The 21,237-nt window shown below is 40.6% G+C and overlaps 1 protein-coding gene and 1 long non-coding RNA gene across 2 annotated transcripts in view; one reads left to right on the top strand and one right to left on the bottom strand.

Annotated features, from left to right (window-relative positions):
• Nucleotides 1-10,111, bottom strand: part of IDO2 (indoleamine 2,3-dioxygenase 2) — a 51,855-nt gene extending 41,744 nt beyond the window's left edge. The window contains 1 exon segment of the mRNA XM_072950238.1: nt 10,007-10,111. Coding sequence (XP_072806339.1) covers nt 10,007-10,105 — 99 coding nt within the window. The 5' untranslated portion in view covers nt 10,106-10,111.
• LOC140689433 (uncharacterized) overlaps nt 1-21,237 on the top strand; it is a 76,258-nt gene that overhangs the window by 42,681 nt on the left and 12,340 nt on the right. The window lies entirely within an intron of this gene.

The raw sequence follows: 21,237 nt of genomic DNA on the forward strand, positions 1-21,237 counted from the left end.
AATCAATAAAAAATGTTAAAAAAAAAAAGAAAGTTCCTAATATCATTTGTTTTAGATTATCTCTAGTTTAATTGTTGGTTCTTAAATCTTTAATCCATCTATGGGATAGACCATATTATCTCATTATTTCCATTTTGAGATAGAGGAAGTTCAAGCCGACAGAAATTGTATAACTTTCCCAAGGTCACACATCTGGTCAGTGGCCAGGTCAAACCTCTTCTGACTCCAAGTTCAGTGTACTTTCCAGTACGTCCTGAAAGTAAACATGGTGACAGACGGTGGGCCGGGGAGATGAGGGGCTGGGGCAAGGGGACGAGAAGTCGAGAGACGCTTCACATGCTTTTCTTCCTCTCATTCCAATGATTGGAAGACCCAGAGGTGTGATGGACAGAAACAGTCAAATCTTTGGCCTTCCTTTCTTAATAAAAATCACTTTCTTGTTTTAGGTTTATTTTTTTCCTGGACTTTTACATCTGTCAAAGTATAATTTTCAAAAAGTTAAAAAATGACTGATATGTATGTGGAATGTTTGGCCAAAATGCATTTAGTTTATTAATGAAGAGCTCCGCAGGATGGTAAAATTAGTTCAAAAGCACTTGATAAACTGAATATTCACAGAGTCCTGAAGGGGTTGGGAAGGGACAGACTGGGAGTTTGAAATTTGTAGATACTGACAGGCATATGTAGAATAAATAAACAAAATTATACTGTGTAGCACAGGGAAATATATACCAGATCTTGTGGTAGCTCACAGTGAAAAAGAACATGACAATGAATATATGTATGTTCACGTATAACTGAAAAATTGTGCTCTACACTGGAAACTGACACAACATTGTAAACTGACTATAACTTGATAAAAAAAATTGATTAATTTTTAAAATAAGGTACAAACTTACAGTTATAAAATAACTAAGTGCCAGGGATGTAATGTATAACCTGATAACTTTAAGTAACACAGATCTGTGTTATATATGAAAGTTGTTAGAGTAAATATTTTTTCTATTCCCTTAATTTTGTATCTATATGAGATGATGAACATTCACTAAACTTATTGTGATAATCACTTCACAATATACGTAAATCAAATCATTATGCTGTACACCTTAAACTTACACAGTGCTGTCTGTCTCAATAAGATTGGAAGAAAAAAAAAGAATGTTAAAATCAAATTGCCAGGTTATAGGCATGGTGATCGGTTAATATCCTATAGGGCAGTACAATTTAGGGCTGTATATTCTGCTCAACAGAAATCATTTCTGCTCAACAGAAATCATTTGCAGCTCTTTTCTACAAAAACCTGCAAGTTAATTTGTAACTTCAGAGATTGGGCCCCAGTTAATAGTGAGCACCATGTCAAACAAAGGAACATGCCTTCGATGATTAAATCCCAAGGTGAGACTGTTAGAAAGGGCTCCACTGAATGAACACGCAGCCCTGTTTTGCTTAATTTTGGATCATTTTTCTCAACACATTCACAGTCTAAAAAAAGGATAGATTTTTTAAAAAAAAATAATGTATTTTATAGAAATAATATGTTATCAACACTGGTTAAGAAACTAGCACAGAGAGGTTAAGAAAAAAGGTCTAAGTAGAATTAAACCAGCCAAATGTCAACAAAGGAAAGTTGGGGACGATCTCAGTATCATAAAAATTAGAATGTGAACTGTTGGACAGAATAGAATTGGAAGCAGATGGTTTTAAATGCAATAAAAGACACATTTCAGTGGCAAGAGGCTGGTGTGACCAGCAAAGTCAAGAGGAGAAAGAGATACTAGGTGACTTTGAAGGGAGAGGTCAGCAGCGTGAGGGGCCTCGCAGGCCACACGAAAACATTTGATTTTGATCTAAAGAGCATTGGAGAACTGTAAAGGGCCGAGTCACGAGATCTGATTTTTGTTTTAAAGGGTCACTCTGACTGCCACGCAGAGGGCGTATATTATAGTTGAACAAGCAGGGAAAATAAGACAAGTGAGGCGGCAATGGTCTGGGGGGAAATGATGGTGGACTGGACCAGGCAGAAAAGAGGAAGGTGGACAGCTAGGAGATACAACTCAGAGACAGTGCTGAACCACTCATCGTCCAGTGAATCAATGGGGGAGAGTGAAGATTATTGCGAGGCTCCCATGCAAATGTGCAGTTAAGGTTCGCACAAGGCTTGGTTCAAACTGAGCACCTACCAATGAATGATTTCTCCTGTTATATTATTAGATATTATAAAGGGGCTACCACAGGAAATAAGAAAAACTCAACTCTTAATGAAATATGAGAGAATGGTATCTATCCGTCTTGCTCATGAAAATCTGAATTGAAACCCCACTTGGAAAATTGTAAAAGATCAATGTTATTTTTTATCTAGACGTGTGAAAACTAAATGGACCAATAAGCATAGAGGAAATGAAAAATGTGATTAAAAACTTACCACCTAAAATTTCTTTGGTCTTAACGATCAAGTTCCATAGGATAGACAAAGATGAGAAAGCATCTAAGGGGGTCTCATGAAGATAACGTAACCTCAGGACTAACCCTTGAAATAGACTGTATGTGTGTATACGAAAAGGTAACTCTTTTTTTTTTTTTTCATGGAGGTACTGAGGTTGAACGCAGGACCTTGTGCATGCTAAGCATGCGCTCTAGCACTGAAAAAAGATAATTCTTAAATAAAATATTGTCAAATTGAATTCGATAATATATTCAAAGATCAATCAATTTGGAGCCTTATTATGTTTTGTTATTGGGAAGTTGTTATTATACACAAAATGAGAAAAACTCAGAAAAAGTATAGAAAAGATTTGGAGAGAACATTTTGATGAGCTGTTTGAGGACACACCAGAGTAACAGTAAATGGTTGCTCAGATGCCTTCCAAGGTGGAACTTGACAATGATCAGGTTTTCTCTTTACTTTTTCTCTCTCTGGTTTTTTTTTTTTTTTTTTTTTTGCTTTTTCCTAAGGGATAGGTAAACATATTTGGGACCGAAGCCCAGTAGCCGTGGACAGCAGCCACAGGAGAGAGGTTCACGGTCTCTGTCCCTTCTCTGCACCCAGAATGAGAGCTCAGGTGTTTCTATAATAAATACTGGACAAATAGTAAAAACTTTTCATTGACACCAAATCAATTCACTCACCTACGGGGCCTCCCCTCCCCAGATCTTTGGTTCTGGTCTCATACTTTCAATCAAAATTTTCTTTAGTCTGGAGTACAGAGTTTCCATTAATCTTTTTACTCACATCTGTATCCTTAGGCCTCTACCTAAGTACCTGAAAAAAAAATTCACTAGATTGAAGCAGTAAATGAAATTCCAGTACAAAATTGAGGGCATAGTAAATCAGGCAAGGGACATTAACTTGATGCTAGAGAGAGAGAGCAAGTGGTTGGAGGTTAGAATGAAGGATGGGGAAGTGGTCCAAACAATTGCCCTCAAAATTAGCTGATGATTACAAGTTATTTTTAGGAACAAGATATGAAATGTTTGCGCAGATGGTTTGCTTTGAATTCAGACAGCAAGGGTAGATTAGACACAGAAGTATTAGGCATCAGTTTAATGTATAAAGAGGGAAAAACTGAAATTAACCAAAATGTCTAGTGTGCCATTTAAATGTCGCAGTGCTATATCATGCAAATGGGGTTTAATGAAACCATGAAAATTGTATTATTAAACTGGTTAGTTTCAGGCAAAGGTTTATTATTTTATAGCATTGAGTTAAAAATGCACAATGCAGACTGATATGCAACAGAATTACAGCTTTACAACTTGTCAGGCACACACACAAGTACCTGCCCCGACATACACACCCTTAGATAAATTGCCCCCCCTACACCAACGGTATTTTGATTTTGTGGTGGAGCTGTGAATAATGAGTGTCCTACTCTTTTCCATTTTCCAATTTTTGTTTAATATGCTTTTATTTGGTTAGTAAGAGAATCACCGTATTTAGAATATTTTCTCATAAAAATACTGTGACTAATGAGGAGTCATACTTCAGTAGTCTCCCAATTTCTAAAGATCAATAATAACATAGTCATTAGAAGTAAGATTTCAAGCAGAGGATAGTCCGTTTATGGTACTCATTAACCCGAGATTATAGATAATTGAAAGATTTTGTATCAGTAATGGGGCTCATAAGATGTTATTAAAAGGAGTTGGGAGATGTTTATAATAATTGTATGTTTCAAAATCATATTCACACATACTTTGATAACTATTGATGTAATTACAGTATGAAATGTGATATAATATTCCATTTCAAGTTGGTCACAATTTAGGAAATCTAGGCTGCATGGTAACAACTTAATCCTGTTGTCAGAAGAACGCAGAATTGTGCCTCACCTAGCGTTTAGTTCTAGACTCAAACCACAGAGTGTCAGAATTATGAGGGCTTTTATGTGGGAAGATCTGACTTGTACTGGTTGCTCACTCTGATCCTCACAGCCTGCCCAGGAACTGTTGTCCTCACACAACCAAAATAGGTCAAAAGAGACCAAATACGACTTCCTAGTTTTAAACCCAAGAAGAAATTTAGCTGGACTTCAGAATCAACTCAGCATAGCTATTACAGCATCTGTCTATGCCGTTAAACAGAATGTGTCGCATTAACTACCTACTGTTTCTCAACTAGAGTAATGGATAGAATTTCCTTAAAGGAATAATTTTCATGGATCCCCAAGAATAATTTCCCAAAGATCCAGAGACCTCAGTTGGAAAAAAAAAAAGAAGAAACTAAAATTTTACTTTACGGAAATATTTTCCAATTGCAAGTTATCTCTGTGACATGAAATGTTTCCTTTTAATATCTAGTCAGAGAAGAAAAACACAAAATTAAAAATCGTATTTATGTGCTCTCTGGAATATATCTTTGCTTCTCTTTCCTCTCCCACTCCGCAGGCAACCACTTCAGAAACATGAATCTAGCTGATCCTTTTAAACTGATGCAGAGAGAAGAGATCTATTCTATGTGACTGTGGTCATGTGATTACAGTGCTCGCATTTGGAAAAACAAGTCTGGAAATTCAGCTCCTGTGGCTTAACTTAACTGTCTACCCTTTGCCCTTATGGTGACTGCTCATAGTCTAGCTTTCCTCTGATTTTTTGTTCTCAGTGAAGCATAGTCGATTTACAATGTTGTGTTAATTTCTGGTGTCCAGTGTAGTGATTTATTTATGCATATTTATATACATATATATTCCTTTTCATATTCTTTGTCATTTTAGGCCATTACAAGGTATTGAATATGATTCCCTATGCTCTACAGTAGGGTCCTGTTTATCTGTTTTATATGTAGTAGTTAGTCCTCTGATCTTAAAGCTACACTTTGACAGCGTAGCATGTGAATTTTCTTCAGAACATTAAGGTCAGACTGGTGACCAGAATTAACCTTATGCTGATAAAACCCATCAGTACTTAACGGGGTCCTCGTGCCTCCTTGACCACACTGTGTTTCGCACCTTCATGTTTCACTGTCTTTCACCCTCCCACGCCTGTATGCTCAGCTTCGAGATATTCGGGACAAGACAAGGCTTTAGTTCCCCTTTTGTCCAGGTTCCCGCCTCCCTCTGTTTCTTCACCTCACTCCCTGTGGTGGGTTGAACAGTGTGCCAACCCCCATCCCCCAGCCCCGACCGGCAAACATAAGTCCACTTGGAAACTGAATGTGGCCTTATTTGGAAAAGGGTCTTTGAGGATGTCATTGAGTTAATGATCACAAGATGAGCTCATCCTGGATCGAGGTGGGTCCGATGGCAGCATCCTGACAAGAGAAGCTGTAGGCAGGAGGGAAGGAGATGCAGGTGCAGAGAGAGCAGAGTGATGCTGCCACACCAAGGAGCACCTGGGGCCCCGAGAAGAGGGAAGAGACAAGGATGGGTTCTGCCTTCGAGCTTTTGGAGGAAGAGTGGGCCTGGCGATGCCTGACTTCAGACTTCTGACCTCCGGAACTCAGAGAGAACACATTTCTGCGTCCTAAGCCACCAAAATGTCAGTAATTTGTTACAACGGTCCTAGGGAATGAATTGACTCCCTGAGCCTCCTTTTGACTGGAAGTAGCAGATATTTTTCCAATGCTCGATTTTTGCCTCCTTTCTCAGATCTGGCAGCTCAACTCCACGTTGCTTACGCTTGTCTGCAGCTCAGATATCCTGAGTGAGGAACTCTCAAGTTGTTTCGTTGTTTAGAATTCCAGTTTCTAGAGGTCTGTCTGGGCTGTCTACGTCCCCTTCCTTACCCCTGTCCACCCGGTTCCCCCTTTGGCTCCTCTCCCTTCTCCTGGCTCCTGAATTTTGGCACAGAAGGAAATCCGTATCCCACCAAACACATCTTTCTTTATTGATCTGTGCTAAAGATTATGAAATCTGATCTCTTTGTGTCTCTCTCCACTGCATTACCCTCATTACCTCAAATCCCCATTCGCCACGATCAGGCATATGCCCCAGACAGCAGCAGAGATGGCAATAATTTTCTCAAGGAAATCCCTGATTTCTTCCTACCACCACTTTGTATCAGGAAACTGTAGCCTCCTGTGTTAATTATGTTTCTATTCTGCTTTCGAAGCAGCTGGAGTCCACCACTTCTCTTAGGTGCTTTGAATTTCTACAGAAGAGTATGTATGTATTTTTCCCAAATGCTTGCTTAATCACCGTACAGAATAAAGTTCGCGGCTTCCCCATGACTATTTGCACCGTTCCTTTTCTTCTGCTTCATCCCACCTTTAAAATGTCCCCCTTCCTTTCTGTCTGTATTTAAACTGCTTCAAGCTCTCCTTACTGTTTCTCATAGTTAGGACATCTTTATTTCCCCAGCCAGCCTTAGACTGTAGCCTCCCCTCCCTCACTTGACCTGCACTGTCCCTTCTGTGTTCTGTTGTTTTGAAGTCCTGAGCTTGCTAGGCTGGAGATTCTGAATTAGCTTCTGGCTGGGATCCTGGCATCAGTGTTTATTTTACTCTCCCCAGTGAATTTTGGTGTGCAGTCCAGGAATGCCCGCTCTCATTCACCCTGCACATAATGTTCTGCAAGGAATATATTCATTTATCAGGTGTGTGAGTTGCAAACTCTGAGCCAACGTTCAGGTTCTCTCAGTCCTACTCCAGTCCGGTCTCCTGCTGTCATCTCTCGTGACCCCACTTTTCCTGTCAAGCTAATTTCCTCATCTTCTTTATGTCTAAAGAAAGAGCCCTCTGTATCCACCCACCCAAACACATGCAAACACAGGACCTGTGCTCTGGCAAGGGAGTTTTGTGGCTTATTTAGGGACCTGGGTCTGAAAGCTGGCTGTTTTCCTCACTGAAACACAAGACTCTGGAAATGTTTCAGAGTTTACAGAAACAGTGGAGGAGAGTATTTGAAACCGAGTTCGCCCTCCCACAAAGCCAGATTGTTTGCATATTCATTGGCTTGACTAAGTTTTCTTCGCAGAGACTTTGGAGTAAGTCTTTATGGTAAGTTAGTAAGCAAGCTTGCTGGAAGAGCATGCTGGGGTTTGCCCTCGGCATGGTCAGTATCTGATATTTCCCAATGTGTCGTCAATTGTGACACCACTGTGGCCTGGTGACGGGTGGTGACAGATTCTTTCCTGATCAGTTGAGCAAGCCTGATGCAGATTCTGGTGTGAAGACTCTTCCCCAAAACAGAGATGCTTAAAATTCTCCCACAAGTGAAACCAAAACTCAAAGAAAGAATTGCAATTCTTTGGCACTCCGACATAGGGCTGCGAGAGTAGACCCAGTTTTCCAGGAAGTGTTTCTGTGAGCTCCAGAATGGAATTCTCCTCTCCGGGTACCCATCAGCCGAACCACAGGACAGATACAGTCTTGTGTTGGCCCAGCAAGCCACAAGCACTCGGTGGTGGCATTGTTTCCCATCTGGTTTTCTTGTTTACAAGAAAGGAAACGGAAAAGAAGGGTACACAGTGATGGTGACCTTACCCCATCGGGGCGGGAGGGTAGCCCTAGATCTCCGTCTAAGTACATGTGAAAACTGAAGGGCAGGCAAAGCTTCTGATTCATTCGAGGTCCCAAGGGTTAGTCAGTGCGAGGTAGGGTGACTGAGTAATTCTGGTTTGCCCAGGACTTTGCTGGGTTAGCATGGAAATTCCTGCATCTTGAAACCCCTTCAGTGTCTAGCAAACGGACATTCTTTTTTTTTTTTTAAATTGAGATATTTTACAACTTTTTAACTGAGGTATTTTTTTAAATTGAGGTATTTAATTGAGGTAGTTTACAATGGTGTGTCAATTTCTGGTGGGCAGCATGATGTTTCAGTCATCCATATACATCCATATATTCCTTTTCATATTCTTTTTCGTTAGAGGTTACTATGAGATATTGAATAGAGTTCCCTGTGCTGTACAGTAGGTCCTGTGGTTTATCCATTTTATATACAGAAGTTAGTATCTGCGAATCTTTGAATTCTCAATTTATCCCTTCCTACCCGCTTTCCCCCCCCCGGTAACCATAAGTTTGTTTTCTGTGTCTGTGAGTCTCTGTCTGTTTTGTAAATAAGTTCCAGTTGGACATTCCTGGTCACCCTGGTGGCAGTGTCAGAGAACACAGTCCAGTGTTCTGGGTTACAACTTTCCTCTGCACTCTGAAGTCATTGCTTTTTTTAAAATTGTTGTATAGTTGATTTACAATGCTGTATTGGTTTCTGGTGTACAACATAGTGATTCAGTTGTATATATATATATATATTCAGTTGTGTGTATGTATGTATGTGTGTGTGTGTTGTGTGTATATATATGTGTGTGTGTATATATATATATATGTTCTTTTTCATTTCAGGTTACTAAAGCCATTGAATATAGTTGGTTTCCTGTGCTATTCAATTGACCTTCTTGCTTATCTATTCTGTACATAGTGCTTTGTATCTGCCAATCCTGAAGTGATTACTTTCAATGCTCAGGTTACTTGCAGACCTGTGACTTGCTCTTACAACTCCCAGCTCTACAGAGGGCTTTGGGGACCAGCAACTAGGTCCTGCCTTCGTCTGTATTCCTCTGTTAACATACTCAGCTATTTGATAAAAGTTTATTGAATTCCAGCTCATTCATTAGTCACAGTTAAAGGACCAATGAGGCCGATGGAAGGAAAAAACTGGATCTAATAAGTTACGGCAATGACTGCAACGTGGGGTCCCTGGATTCTTCATAGTAGCCTTGAGCCTTATTTATGACGTAGTAGAAAAGACATGTCAAGCATCCTGAGTGCTCACTCCCTGCCTAACCGCCTCTGCCTCTTTTCTCCCTCCCACGTGCTGGGTGGAGGCCCTTTTGATAATTTACTTTCTTTTCTCTCTTACCCCAAATATTCCCTGCAAATAAATTCCATCTGGCACTTAAAAAAAAGAGTCCTGAATACTGCTACTTCTGTTTTTGCTGCTAATATGCCTCTGGGCGGGCTACTTCTGGTTTCAGCTAGTCCAAATACAAAGCATGGGGGTGGGACCAAATGGTTTCCAAGTTTTCTGACAGTTTTAACATTTTAGACCTCAGACTACGTTCAAAGATTAAACAGGGTTAACTGATGAAGCAGAATTGCATTACAGGTTGACCGGTAAGAACGGTTAAGTAATAAGCACTATTTGTTCTCAAGGGTCCTTTCCTCTTCTCGGCGATTTCTGTGAATCCCTAACCCCCCTACCAGCCTCAGTGGCACCCAGTGTCCCTTGTGTTCTCTGTTCTCTTCCACTAGCAAGTCAAGATAAACTGATCTGCCCATGCAATTAATCTTTATCCGACTTCTGTCTTTTTTTTTTTGATAACTGCCCATTTGTTCCTAAGTTTACTGGACTGATTGGCAGTCCTTTAAAAGAAACGGACAGTAAAACATTCCACTTGAACTGTCCTCTGCTGTAGCTGTCACGTCTCTTGCTGCACGTTATTTGTGTCATCTGTCCCATGTCAGTGGCTTGGCACTTACATTGCACCTTTCTTAAAGAGCATATGCATTAAACAGCCAAACCAATCAGCATCTCAAGAAACTTTTTTCTGACCTTGCCCAGGGCTCTGTCCTTACCAGAGGACTTGGAAGAAGAAAGCCATAGTCTTCAGAAATGTGAAATCTTCCTAAAGTCAATGATGGTGTTGTCTTCAGATTCGGACTCTGAGGCTCCATAATTTTGTTTGCACCAAAGCTGCTCCTGAAGAGACAACTGCTCCAAAGCTGTGCAGTTATCTCAGGAACAGGGGAGAACCTTGGTCTGAGGTTGAATTCCACACTGCCGTGGACTTTCTCCTTCACAAAGCTAAGTAAGCAAGTAAATGCTGCTGATTAAAAGAAACAGGCAAACAAAACCAGCTCAGAAAAAAAAAAAAAACAACTCTTTTCTTTTCATGCTTGTGAATGTAAGATTTGATTCGTTTACTTGTTTGTTTGTTTTTATTGAAATACAGTCAATTACAATGTGTCAATTTCTGGTGAACAGAACACTGTCCCAGTCAGGCAGATACATGCATTATATTCACTTTCATTTTCTTTTTATATTACTTAGATATTTTATTTTATTTTCGTTTTCATATTCTTTTAAGAAGGTTGACTTTAAACCCAGAAGCAAATCTGTTCTACTTGGGAAAAGGGAAAATGAACGAGACTTTTAGTCACGGCTCGGCCCAGTGACCCTGACAGGAACCTGGTTTGTGATGAACTTTGACAACTAGGTCTTTCTTTCAAAGGAGTAAGCTATCAGAACTAGAAGTTAGTGGTATTTAGACAGATACTTCAGTGATTGCTGGTGGATAGACTGGGGAGGAGGACTCTGAGTGCTCATCAGAACCTCAGAAGGATTCTCTGTGTGGTTTGAACAGCATATTATTATAATTTCGAACAGCATATTATTATAATTTCTTTGATTTACCTTAAGAAATACGATTTATTTTTTAAAATCTTCAATGACGTTGAAGGAAGATATATTTAATTTTGACGAATGAGGTAGCCGATACGAATACACTTGAGAAAGGCTAAACAGATTATTTGATTTAACCCTCTACTTTCATTAAATACCTTTTGAGAACCGACCACGGAGGTGGATGATTTTACCTATGAAGCAGGTACGGCCAGATCCATTTTACAGATTAGTAAACTGAGGCTCACAGGTGTGAATAACGCTGCCCACTGATGCTCCACTAAGTTATGTACTGGAGCCGAGGCGTCTTGATTCCAAGCCATTCCTCTTTTCACTAGATCTGACTGCCAGGCTGTCTGTCAAAGGTACCACCAGGGTTTGAATTCACTTTAATATGGAGCCCAGATGAGACGTTCCAGGCAATAGACCTGCACTGTGAAAATTCCAAAAACGCTACCTTTTGCCCAGCAGACCCTGAACTTGGGTTGTAAGGTTGTAAACAAATTTATTTGAAAACTAATTTGTCTATACACATCTTCTCCTCCCTCCCTTTCTCTAAGATAGATAGAAAAACTAAGTGCAGAACATGCTCTGAGAATTCGTGTAATGGTTCCCACGGAGGATGCAACCTGGAAGGTTCGTGTGGTCAAAAGCAGCCTAATGGATTTATGGTTCCTTAGACCCTAAGAGCCGTCCTCAGTTACTCGATGCCCTCTCAGCCCAGTAACCCGACCAGTCACAAAGTTCAGTTTCTGATGCCTCCTAAATGCAACGTGTCAAATTTCCTATATGAAGTCTTGTTTTTTCCTTCAGTATCACATGAGAAGAAGGCACAGGTGTTTTTGCTTCCTCTAGTCACGTTATTTTTCATCCATTCCCTCTGCACCCTCTCAAGAATTTACCGTAACATTATAAAGGCGCGGAATCAGAATATCAGAACTGAAAGTAACCTTACTGAATAAGTGATTCAGTTCAACACTCACAGTAAACTGGGAAAACCTGAGATTTATGGGAATGAAATGACTCAGCAAATGTCCTTATGGGAGTTGGCATCAGAATTGACCTAGAATTTGGACCTGCTGCCTCTCAGCCCAGAACTTTCCCACTCAGCGCACTCAGCCAGGCGACCTGGGTGTGAATTTCGACTCTGTTTCCTCCTTAGTTAGTGGAGTTTTTAACAAGTGGCTTAACATTCCAAACCTGTTTCCACCTCTGCAGAAAGCGGTAATCCCAGTGAATAAAAGAGAAACCTTACGTAAATCACCTAGCAGATAGGTAACAGTAAATGCTATTTTTCTCCTGTTCGTTTCCCCACATTCTGCAAATCTATTTTTAATGTCATGTTTTTTTCTGGTTTCCTTTCCGATTAGTCTGACTACATCTTTTCTGTTTCAGTTGCTAACTCCTTTTCCTAGTTCAGACCTACACATCTAAATATTTGCAGCATTATTATAACCCATTTATCTACCTCAGTGTTCTTATGGATTTGCATCTGATCTTAACCATTAATTCTATGCCCAGGTACCTAAGTCTGCATCTTCAGCCTTGACCTTCCTTGCTTCCACATTCTAGGCCCTTGGAACTTGGTAGGCCAGTGACTATCTCAGGTCCTGCCACAAAATCGTTCAAGAACTCCTCACTGTAAGTTAAATAAAGCTCACATTTCCTTGCCTGGCATTCAATGTCCATCACCTGACCTCTAAACATCCTTCTGGTTGTGCAAAATTCTTCTGTCCCCTTGAACCTCTTTTAACATTATGTTTCAAGTTCTACCTGGTTTGCTTGTTACTAACATTCAAGCTTTGTATTTATCTCATCTTTTCTATTAGATTGTAAGCTCCTTGGCGAAGCCGTGTTTAACTCAGCGTTGTCTTTCCCTTTAGCAGCACGTCCAGTGTCTGGAGTTCCACATATGTTTGTTAATCAGTCATCTCTCAGCATCTCATTTTTAGAGCTGGTGTCGATGCCAGGGAGCAGCTGGCGGTCTTTTCTGTTGCCCCGCCGGAGCACCAGAGACTCGCTCTGCAGTAAGGGACACAGTGGGCACATGGAGATTTGCTCGTCATCTTTCTTATTGACAAAGAGGAAGTTGGTTTGACATAATTGTGCCCAAGAACTTCCTCTCCTAATAGTAAGGCTTGTCGTTTCGGAGTCCTGGGCTCCATCAGCAGGTTTCCCACTAACTGCTGTGGTATCAGTGTGGAAGAAGGGTTCCATTTCTCTTAGTCTGGGTATTAGGGTCTTTTGGAAATGGACCAAGGAACATTCAGAAAAGGAAAAAAAAAACATTCACAATGGAAATTTTTAGGATATCATTTAAATGTTTTCTAAGTGCCATTTCAGGCCTACATAGTTTTGCTTTCAGAATGATAAAGTCCAACATCTGAACTGTCAAAAGCTGCCAGCGCAAACAGCACTGGCACACTGAGGTTATCCTTGTACTGTTCATTAATGACCTCTTTGTTCATAAATTCAACGGGACTTTCTAGTCCCCTCTGATTAATTGTTCGAGCATCTGCTGTTTTGCTTCCTTCTTTGTTTTATTTTATTTTTTTAAATTTTCTTCTTGGCCTCCCCTATGTCACGTATTCCTTCTGGTTTCCTTCTACTTAAGACTAATAAGAAAAAACTAATCGTTAACACTCATTGATTTTTCCTCTGTGCCAAGGCCTGTGGTAAGCATCTTTCATGGAGTGTCTCAGGTAACCATCGCAACAGCCCTGTGGGTCAGGTACCAATATTATCGCCATAATTCAGTTAAGGAAACAGCCCCTCGGGAAGGTTGTGTCAAAGCCTGAGGTCATACTTTCTGTGAGAGATGCAGTCAGGACTGGAGTGCTCTGACTTTAAAGCCATCGCTCCTAACCCCTAGGGATGGCTTCCCTTCTTCGTTTTTTTCTCTCTGTCATTGTTCTGGTTACAGTTTACCGCTGGTGATCGTCGGAGTTCAGGTCCTGGACTCCCCTCTCTTCTTACGACGTTCCCCCTGCCTGGGCGATCATCTCCGTTCAGAGACTTCAGCCATCATGTCTAGGCTGGGGACTCCCAACGTTTTGTTTCTAGCTGGATCTCTCCTGTCCTCTACTAGACATCCTTAGCGCGACCGCTCTCAACAGGCATCTCAAGAAATACCTACGTAACACATCAAACATGTGCTAGACACCTTCCATTAAGACAGGGGCAAATGCTTAGAAAACCTCCAGCGACCAGCGCAAGGTCCTGAGCAGAGAGCCCACTGCCAAGCGACAGACCCAAGGCTTCCTGACCACTTACTCTCTCATGGTAAGAACCAAGCTCATCTTCGCCCTCTAGTCTGTGCCTTGGTAAATGGTAGCTTTTAGAACTGGCAGTATGTTTTGAGAGGCCCAGTGAAGAATAAAAATGTAAGGACCCTTGCTCAAAATTATTGAGAATTTTAAGACACTGACAGTAGAGCATTCTTAAGTCATGCAAGACCCGGATGTCCACGACCTGGCCCTGGTGGCTCTCTGGACACAACTGACCAGTCAGAGACCTGGAAGTCATCTGTCCATCATGTCCAACACAGCACCATCTTACCAGTATGTCTTGATATTTCTTGTGTTTTCCTTGTCTCCAGTCTCCCTGCCGTTGCTTTCAATCCCTTGCCACTTCCCATTGGAACATTATATACGCCAGTCCCTAACTGATCTCTTGGCCTCAAATCTAATCCTACATACAGTTCTTTCCCATCAGTGCAGGCTTGGTCACTTTTACCACCTCCAAACTCATCACGCTCCCTTTCTTATCACTCCCCATTTTATCCCAACCCGACCACCCGCCCCCCAGCTACTACCAGAGTCATTGAAACATTAATTTCTTTATAATGGGCAATCCTTCTTTCAAATGGTCTTCACACATACAAATATCATAAAGTCATTTCTCTGCTTAAAATCGTTCCCTTTGTTTTCAGGATGAATTGAAACTACTTTATGCAGGGCCCTGGAAGCCAATCATGATTTCGTTTCACCAGCCAGTCACCCTTTTTATTCTTTTATGCTTCAGTCATGCTGAGCTCTGTGTACTTCCTCATGGAGGCCGTGCCCTGCTGTCCTTTGCACACCCTTCTTTCTCTTCTTGAAATTTTCTGACCTTTCTTTTATTTGTATGTGTACTAATCACCCTTTAAAACTAATCCAGTGGTGGGGGGGGGAGGTATAGCTCAGTGGCAGGGTGCACACCTAGCATGCATGAGGTCCTGGGTTCAATCCCCAGTCCCTCCATTAAATAAATAAATATACCTATTACCTCCCCCCCCAAAATAAACTCTATTTCAAAAAGGTTAAATTTTATTATTTTTAAACTTTTTTAATTAATTTTTTAGGGGGAGGTAATCAGGTTTCTGTATTTAAGTATTAATTTTTCATGGCAGTACTGGGGATGGAACCCAGGACCTCGTGCATGCTAAAGCACGCATTCTACCGCTGAGCTACACCCTCCCCTAAAAAAAAGAAGGTAACATTAAAAAAAAAAAAAATGAAAGCCTCATCTCATGATCTGAGAAAACCTGCTCTTACCACACACTTTTCTCAGCACTGCTCTGCCCTGTTGGGTCTGTTGAAAGCCCCATTTCCCCTTTGCTGCCTCCTAGTCTGGCTTAGAGAACTGCTCCTCTGTGCTCCTAAACTCTGTGTTTATCTAGCTCTTATTTCGCGGTGTTGAAGTAATCCACGTGCCCACTTCCCCACTGGTGAGTTCCTTCTAGGGAGTGTGGGCACCCTTCATGTTTCAATCTCTGCTGTCTAGCTCAGGAACTAACATACTGTGTTTGCCTGTTAAATGGTTATTGAACAAATGAGGGTTTAGGGTAGAGATTCTGATGCTTACACAGTTAGGTCCAACCCAAATGATGAAACAGTCCTTGGGACAACACGGGTTCATATACACTTGACCCTTGGACAACATGGGTTTGGAGTGCATGGCTCCACTTACGTGTGGATTTTTTTTTTCACTAGGAAATACTGTGGTGCTACACTCATCTGCAGTTTGTTGAATCCAGGATGTGGATCTCAAATACCAAGGAACCACATATGTGGTGGAACCACATAGACAGAGGCCTGATGGAAAGTTACATGCGGGTTTTCCACAGTCGGGAGGGCCAGCATCCCTACCCACCATGTTGTTCAAGGGTCAACTGTGTTTCTTCTTTTAACGGACAATATTTAGGTACCTCGCTAAGTGCTGTGATGTAAAACTAGGAAGCCATGGGTCCTTTCTTTGGGAAACTGACAAATGAGCAAGTGAAATAAGACACACACAAACACACAAAAACACACAATCACTGTATAAGGGCAAAAGGATATGTACTGAAAGAGAAAAGACATCTGTGGGGACAGAGTTGAGAGAAATTTCCTCTAAGTTAATCCTCTAGTTGGGCTGCGGCAATGGCCTAAAATAGTGGGTCTCAAATAGAAATGGGTGGGTGGGAAGTGGTGCTGTTGGCATGATCTTTGGGGATCTTCCCAGGTTCTGTGAGGCATTGACCATTCTTGGAGAATTATATGGTCTGGTCTGGTTATGTATGGTCTTCAAAAGACAAATTATCCCGGTACTTTCCTTTTCTCATTCACTCTACCTCCCACACTAATGAAAATCAACATAAAAACAGAAAAATAGTTCCTATCTTTACTTACTGACAATGTTGTAAATAGGAAACAAGGCCATTGAGGGAAAACCCATTGTAAACATCTAAAAATGTTATATATGTAAGAAGAGCTATTAAATCAAAATCATTGTCTTTATGATCTGGAAGAAATTTAAGGGCTATTCTGCTTTTCAGCACACATTGACTTTTTGTTGTTTGAAATTTCCGTTGGTTCACATGGCCTGCCAGTTGACTTTTTATGGATTCATCTTCCGATCACACATAGGATTGAATCATAGTGTTGGAAGGCGCCTTAGTCTGTTTATCTATGATCATTTTTGATGTGCAAAAATAAATCATAGAGGTTAAGTGAATTATCTAAGGTCATTTTAGCAGTTTTCTTTTTAATAGACTTTAATTTTTAGAGCAGTTTTAGGCCCTTGGCAAAACTGAACACAAAGTAGACTTCCCATGTATCTCCTGCCCTGTGCAAGAATAGCTTTGCACACCAGAGAGGTACACTTGTAACAACTGATAAACCTACACTGACGCATCATTATCAGCCAAGGTCCGTAATTTACATTAGGACTTCTTCCTGGTGTTGCACATTCTATCAGACAGTTCCACGCATTAGATAATGCTACTTCTCATTTGCATAATTCATATTGTTAATATTTCTTTCTTGAATTGTATGAGGCTGAGTTGACAAGTGGAGTTATGAATTTGCTTGTTTACTTAATGCAGAAAATTCAGGAGGCATTTTTAAATGAAACTGTAACAATTAATTACACTTTAAAGATAAGCATCAAACGTTACCTCCTGTAAGAAACGTTCCTCATTTCTCCCGAGCAGAATGACTCCCCTATTCTGTGTCTCTGTAACACACCATTTTCCTTATTAGTTGAACAATTAGGAAGATAATCAACCAATGGAAATACAATATAATGGTGTCTTGGTCTGTTAGACTATGAGTTGACTGAGATTAGTGAATGTGTTTTACTAAATTTTTAAGTCCCAAGTGGGTAAACAAGTGCCCACACAAAAGAGTCAGGGGAGGGTAGAGCTCAGTGGTAGAGCACGTGCTGAGCATGCATGAGGTCATGGGTTCAACCCCCAGTCCCTCTGTTAAAAAGCAAGTAAATAAATAAACCTAATTACCTCCCCCCGCCCCCCAAAAAAACCCAAAGGAGAGTCAAGCTGTATGTGTGTCAATGAGTTCCTCTTCTCCAGAAGCAGATTTCTTTCTGTGGTGGTTAAGAGCTCAATCTTTGGAGCTAAACTGAGTTGAGACCCTGGCTTTGCCTCTTTCTTGTGTTTTGGAATGGATTTCTTATCCTCTCTGCATCTCGGTTTCCTCATCTATAAAATGGGGAGAATAATAACACCTACCTGGTGAAGTTACTTTGAAGATCAAGTGAGTTAGCACCAGTTGGAGCTGGGATTGGTGAAGGAAGTGCTGAGTAAGAATGTGCTATGTTGCTAGAGGCGTTGGAGAGGAATTCTTGCATTCCATGGGCCGCGGCTCAGTTGGCAAGAACCTTGGAGTCCACCCAGTGCATGTTTCTGTGCCAAATTCTTAGCCTTGCTGGACTTGTAGCTTTTCAATGGCTTATCGTCACATGAAGCAATTCTGTGGAAATGAATAAATTTCTATCTTTAGCCAGCGGCTGACGAAGCTTAACTGCATGGCTCTCTGCACTGGCTTTTGCATAAGGGCCGGAGGAGTTCAGGATGGTGTAAATTGACGAATATTTTCTCTGCGCCATGGAACATCTACTAGGTTAGAGTAAGAAAACACTGACGTTATACATAGGGAGTTTCCATCATTCATCGTGCAGAAATCAATTATGGAAGGAAGGGGATAAAGAATTCTTCTTGAGGTGTCCTAAGCTGTACATTTTTTTCAATCAACAGTAGCAACAGTGCAGGGGCAGTGACAATGCCCTTTGCTTTCCCCTCCCTCTGCCTACCTCTCCTCTACCGCCAGGTTGGATGGACGTGGGTATTCTAAAGAAGATGTGGGTACAAGGTCTTGTCGAGGGAACCAAAGATGCTCTGCATCTCAAGGTGATTCAATACTAATTAGAGAATATGAAGTCTGTAGGAGAAACTCCTGCTGTGTAGCTCTGGGATGTATAGCAGTGGAGTGAGAGTGATCAGTGGAGCAGACAGGACAGAAAATATCTTGACTTGAAGCCAATAAATGATCCTTAGCAATTTACTTACTTATATTAAATAGTACGTGACTGTTTCCTAAACTTTAGCACTATATTTCATTGTCTTCACAGTAATTTTGTGAATGAGACAAGGCAAATATTATTATACTCATGTTACAGAAATATGAGGCAACTTCTCCAAGGTCACAAAGCTTGTCCAGATAGATGTCCAACGTAGAACCCATATTTTAGTCTCCTGGCTCTGGGTTTAGTGCTTTCTGAACTGTGTCAAGCTGTACGACGTGATGATCTTTCTGGTCATCTCTTAAAAATTACATGCATGTGCACATGTATGTGTGCATTTGGGATGTACATATGCAGACATAATTTTTCCATTGTAAACTTCGATATGCTCATTGCAGAAACATTGACAGGGGAACAAAAAGATAAAGTTTCCCATCCCCTAACAACCAGCACCATTGACATGTGGTGTATTCTCTAGGGAATCAAGCAAAATTTTGCTGTGAGCAGGAAGATTCCACTTGATTTCACAAGATTGAGTTGTATTGAGAAACGTTAAAAAGCGTTTTTTGATGTTTGTCTTTAGATGTGTGTCTCACTACACTTCCTTCCTTCAATCTGCTCTGGTGTCTTCAACCCATTTCCTCAGAGCTGGGCTTCTCGTAATCAGAAAGTGCTTGCTAATCCTTCACCTGTGCAACCGTCACAACTTTTTTCTCTTCCCACTTTTCACAGCCTACACAGTTTCTGGCCAACCATCTACACCTCATGAGATCCAGCCAAGTCATCTCATTTCCTTTGTCCAAACTTTCCTTGCTCTTAAATCTGGTCTCCTCCAAGTCAAGTGAAAAAGATGAGAGTTATCAAAATACTTCAGTTCTCCTTACTTTTATAACTAACTGTGTGACCCTAAATAAGTTATTTCACTTTCTGAGCCTCAACTTTGTCATTTTAAGATGAGTTTTACCCATAAGATGGATGGATTGATTGATTGAAAGTATAGTTAATTTATAATATTATGTTAGTTGCAGGTGTCCAACTGTGAGCTGATAATTTTATAGATTATACTTTATTTAAAGTTAATTGTAAAATATTGGCTAATTTCCCTGTGCTGTGTATGAATGCCCTCCCCTTTCCTGTCCCTGCCCCGCCCCTCTCCCCGCTGGTACCCACTAGTTCATTCTCTGTACCCGTGACTCTGTTTCTCTTTTGTTATTGTCATTCTTTTGTTGTATATTTTAGATTCCACATGTAAGTGAAAACATACAATATTTATCCTTCCCTGACTTACTTCACTAGGCATAATACTCTCCAGGTCCATCTGTGTTACTGCAAATGGCATTATTTCATTCTTTTTTATGGCTGAGTAGTATTTCATTGCATGTATATCATATACATACACACACAGGCACACACACACACACACATGTATGTATCACGGCTGCTTTTTCCATTTGTCTGTGAAAGATACTTCGGTTGCTCCCATATCTTGGCTATTGTAAATAGTGCTGCTATGAACATTAGGGTGCATGTATCTTTTGTAATTAGTGTTTTCCTTTTCTTCAGATATACACCCAGAAATAGAATCACTGGATCACATGGTAGTTCTATTATTAATTTTTTGAGGCAGTAACTCCACCAACTGACATTCTCACCACCAGTGCACTGGAATTCCCTTTTCTCCACACTCTTGCCAAGATTTATTATTTGTTGTCTCTTTGATGATAGCTATTCTGACACGTGTGAGGTGTTACCTTATTGTGGTTTTGATTGATTTGCATTTCCTTGATGACTAGTGATGTGGAGCATCTTTTCATGTGCCTGAGTGGCCGTCTGTATGTCTTCATTGGAAAAATGTCTGCTCAGGTCCTCTACCCATTTTTTAATTAGGTTATTTATTTCTTTGATATTGAGTTGTATGAGGCTCTTTGTGTATTTTAGATTTTAACCCCTTATCAGGCACATCACTGGCAAATATCTTCTCCCATTGTATTATAAAAGACCTACATTTTTTACTCCCCTTTCACATTTTGTGATTCCACGTCACGTTTTACGTCCTCAGGCCCACTCCTTAACTGTTTGTTGTAGTTGTAGTTGGTTTTATGATTTTTCTCTTTTAAATGTCACACTAAATTATCTAAGTAGCTGAGCCACAGCCTGTTCTGTATAGTTGCCTTTACCAGTGGGGTTTTCCCCTCCAGTGATTTCTTATTTCTTGTTGTAGACTTTTCTTTGTCACTCAAAGAAGACCCTTTAACGCTTCTTAGAATGGTTTAGGATCAATGAACTCTTAGGTTTTGCTTATCTGAGAAGCTCTTTATTTCACCTTCAGTTCTGAATTATAATCTTGCTGGGTAGAGAGTCCTAGGTTGTAGGGTTTTTTCCTTTCAGTACTTTAATTACACCATGCCACTCCCTTCTTTTCTGCAAAGTTTCTGCAGAAAAATCAGCTGATAGCCTTGTAAAGGGTTCCCTTATATGTAACTCTTGCTGCCATTAACATTCTCTTTGTCTTTAACTTTTGCCCTTTTAGTTTCGATATATCTTGGTGTCAGTCTTTTGGTTTCCTTTCATCTGGGACTCTGTGCTTCCTGCACTTGTACATCTGTGTCTTTCTTCAGGTATG

The sequence above is a fragment of the Vicugna pacos genome, chromosome 26 (genome assembly GCF_048564905.1).
Source record: "Vicugna pacos chromosome 26, VicPac4, whole genome shotgun sequence".
Classification (NCBI taxonomy): domain Eukaryota; kingdom Metazoa; phylum Chordata; class Mammalia; order Artiodactyla; family Camelidae; genus Vicugna; species Vicugna pacos.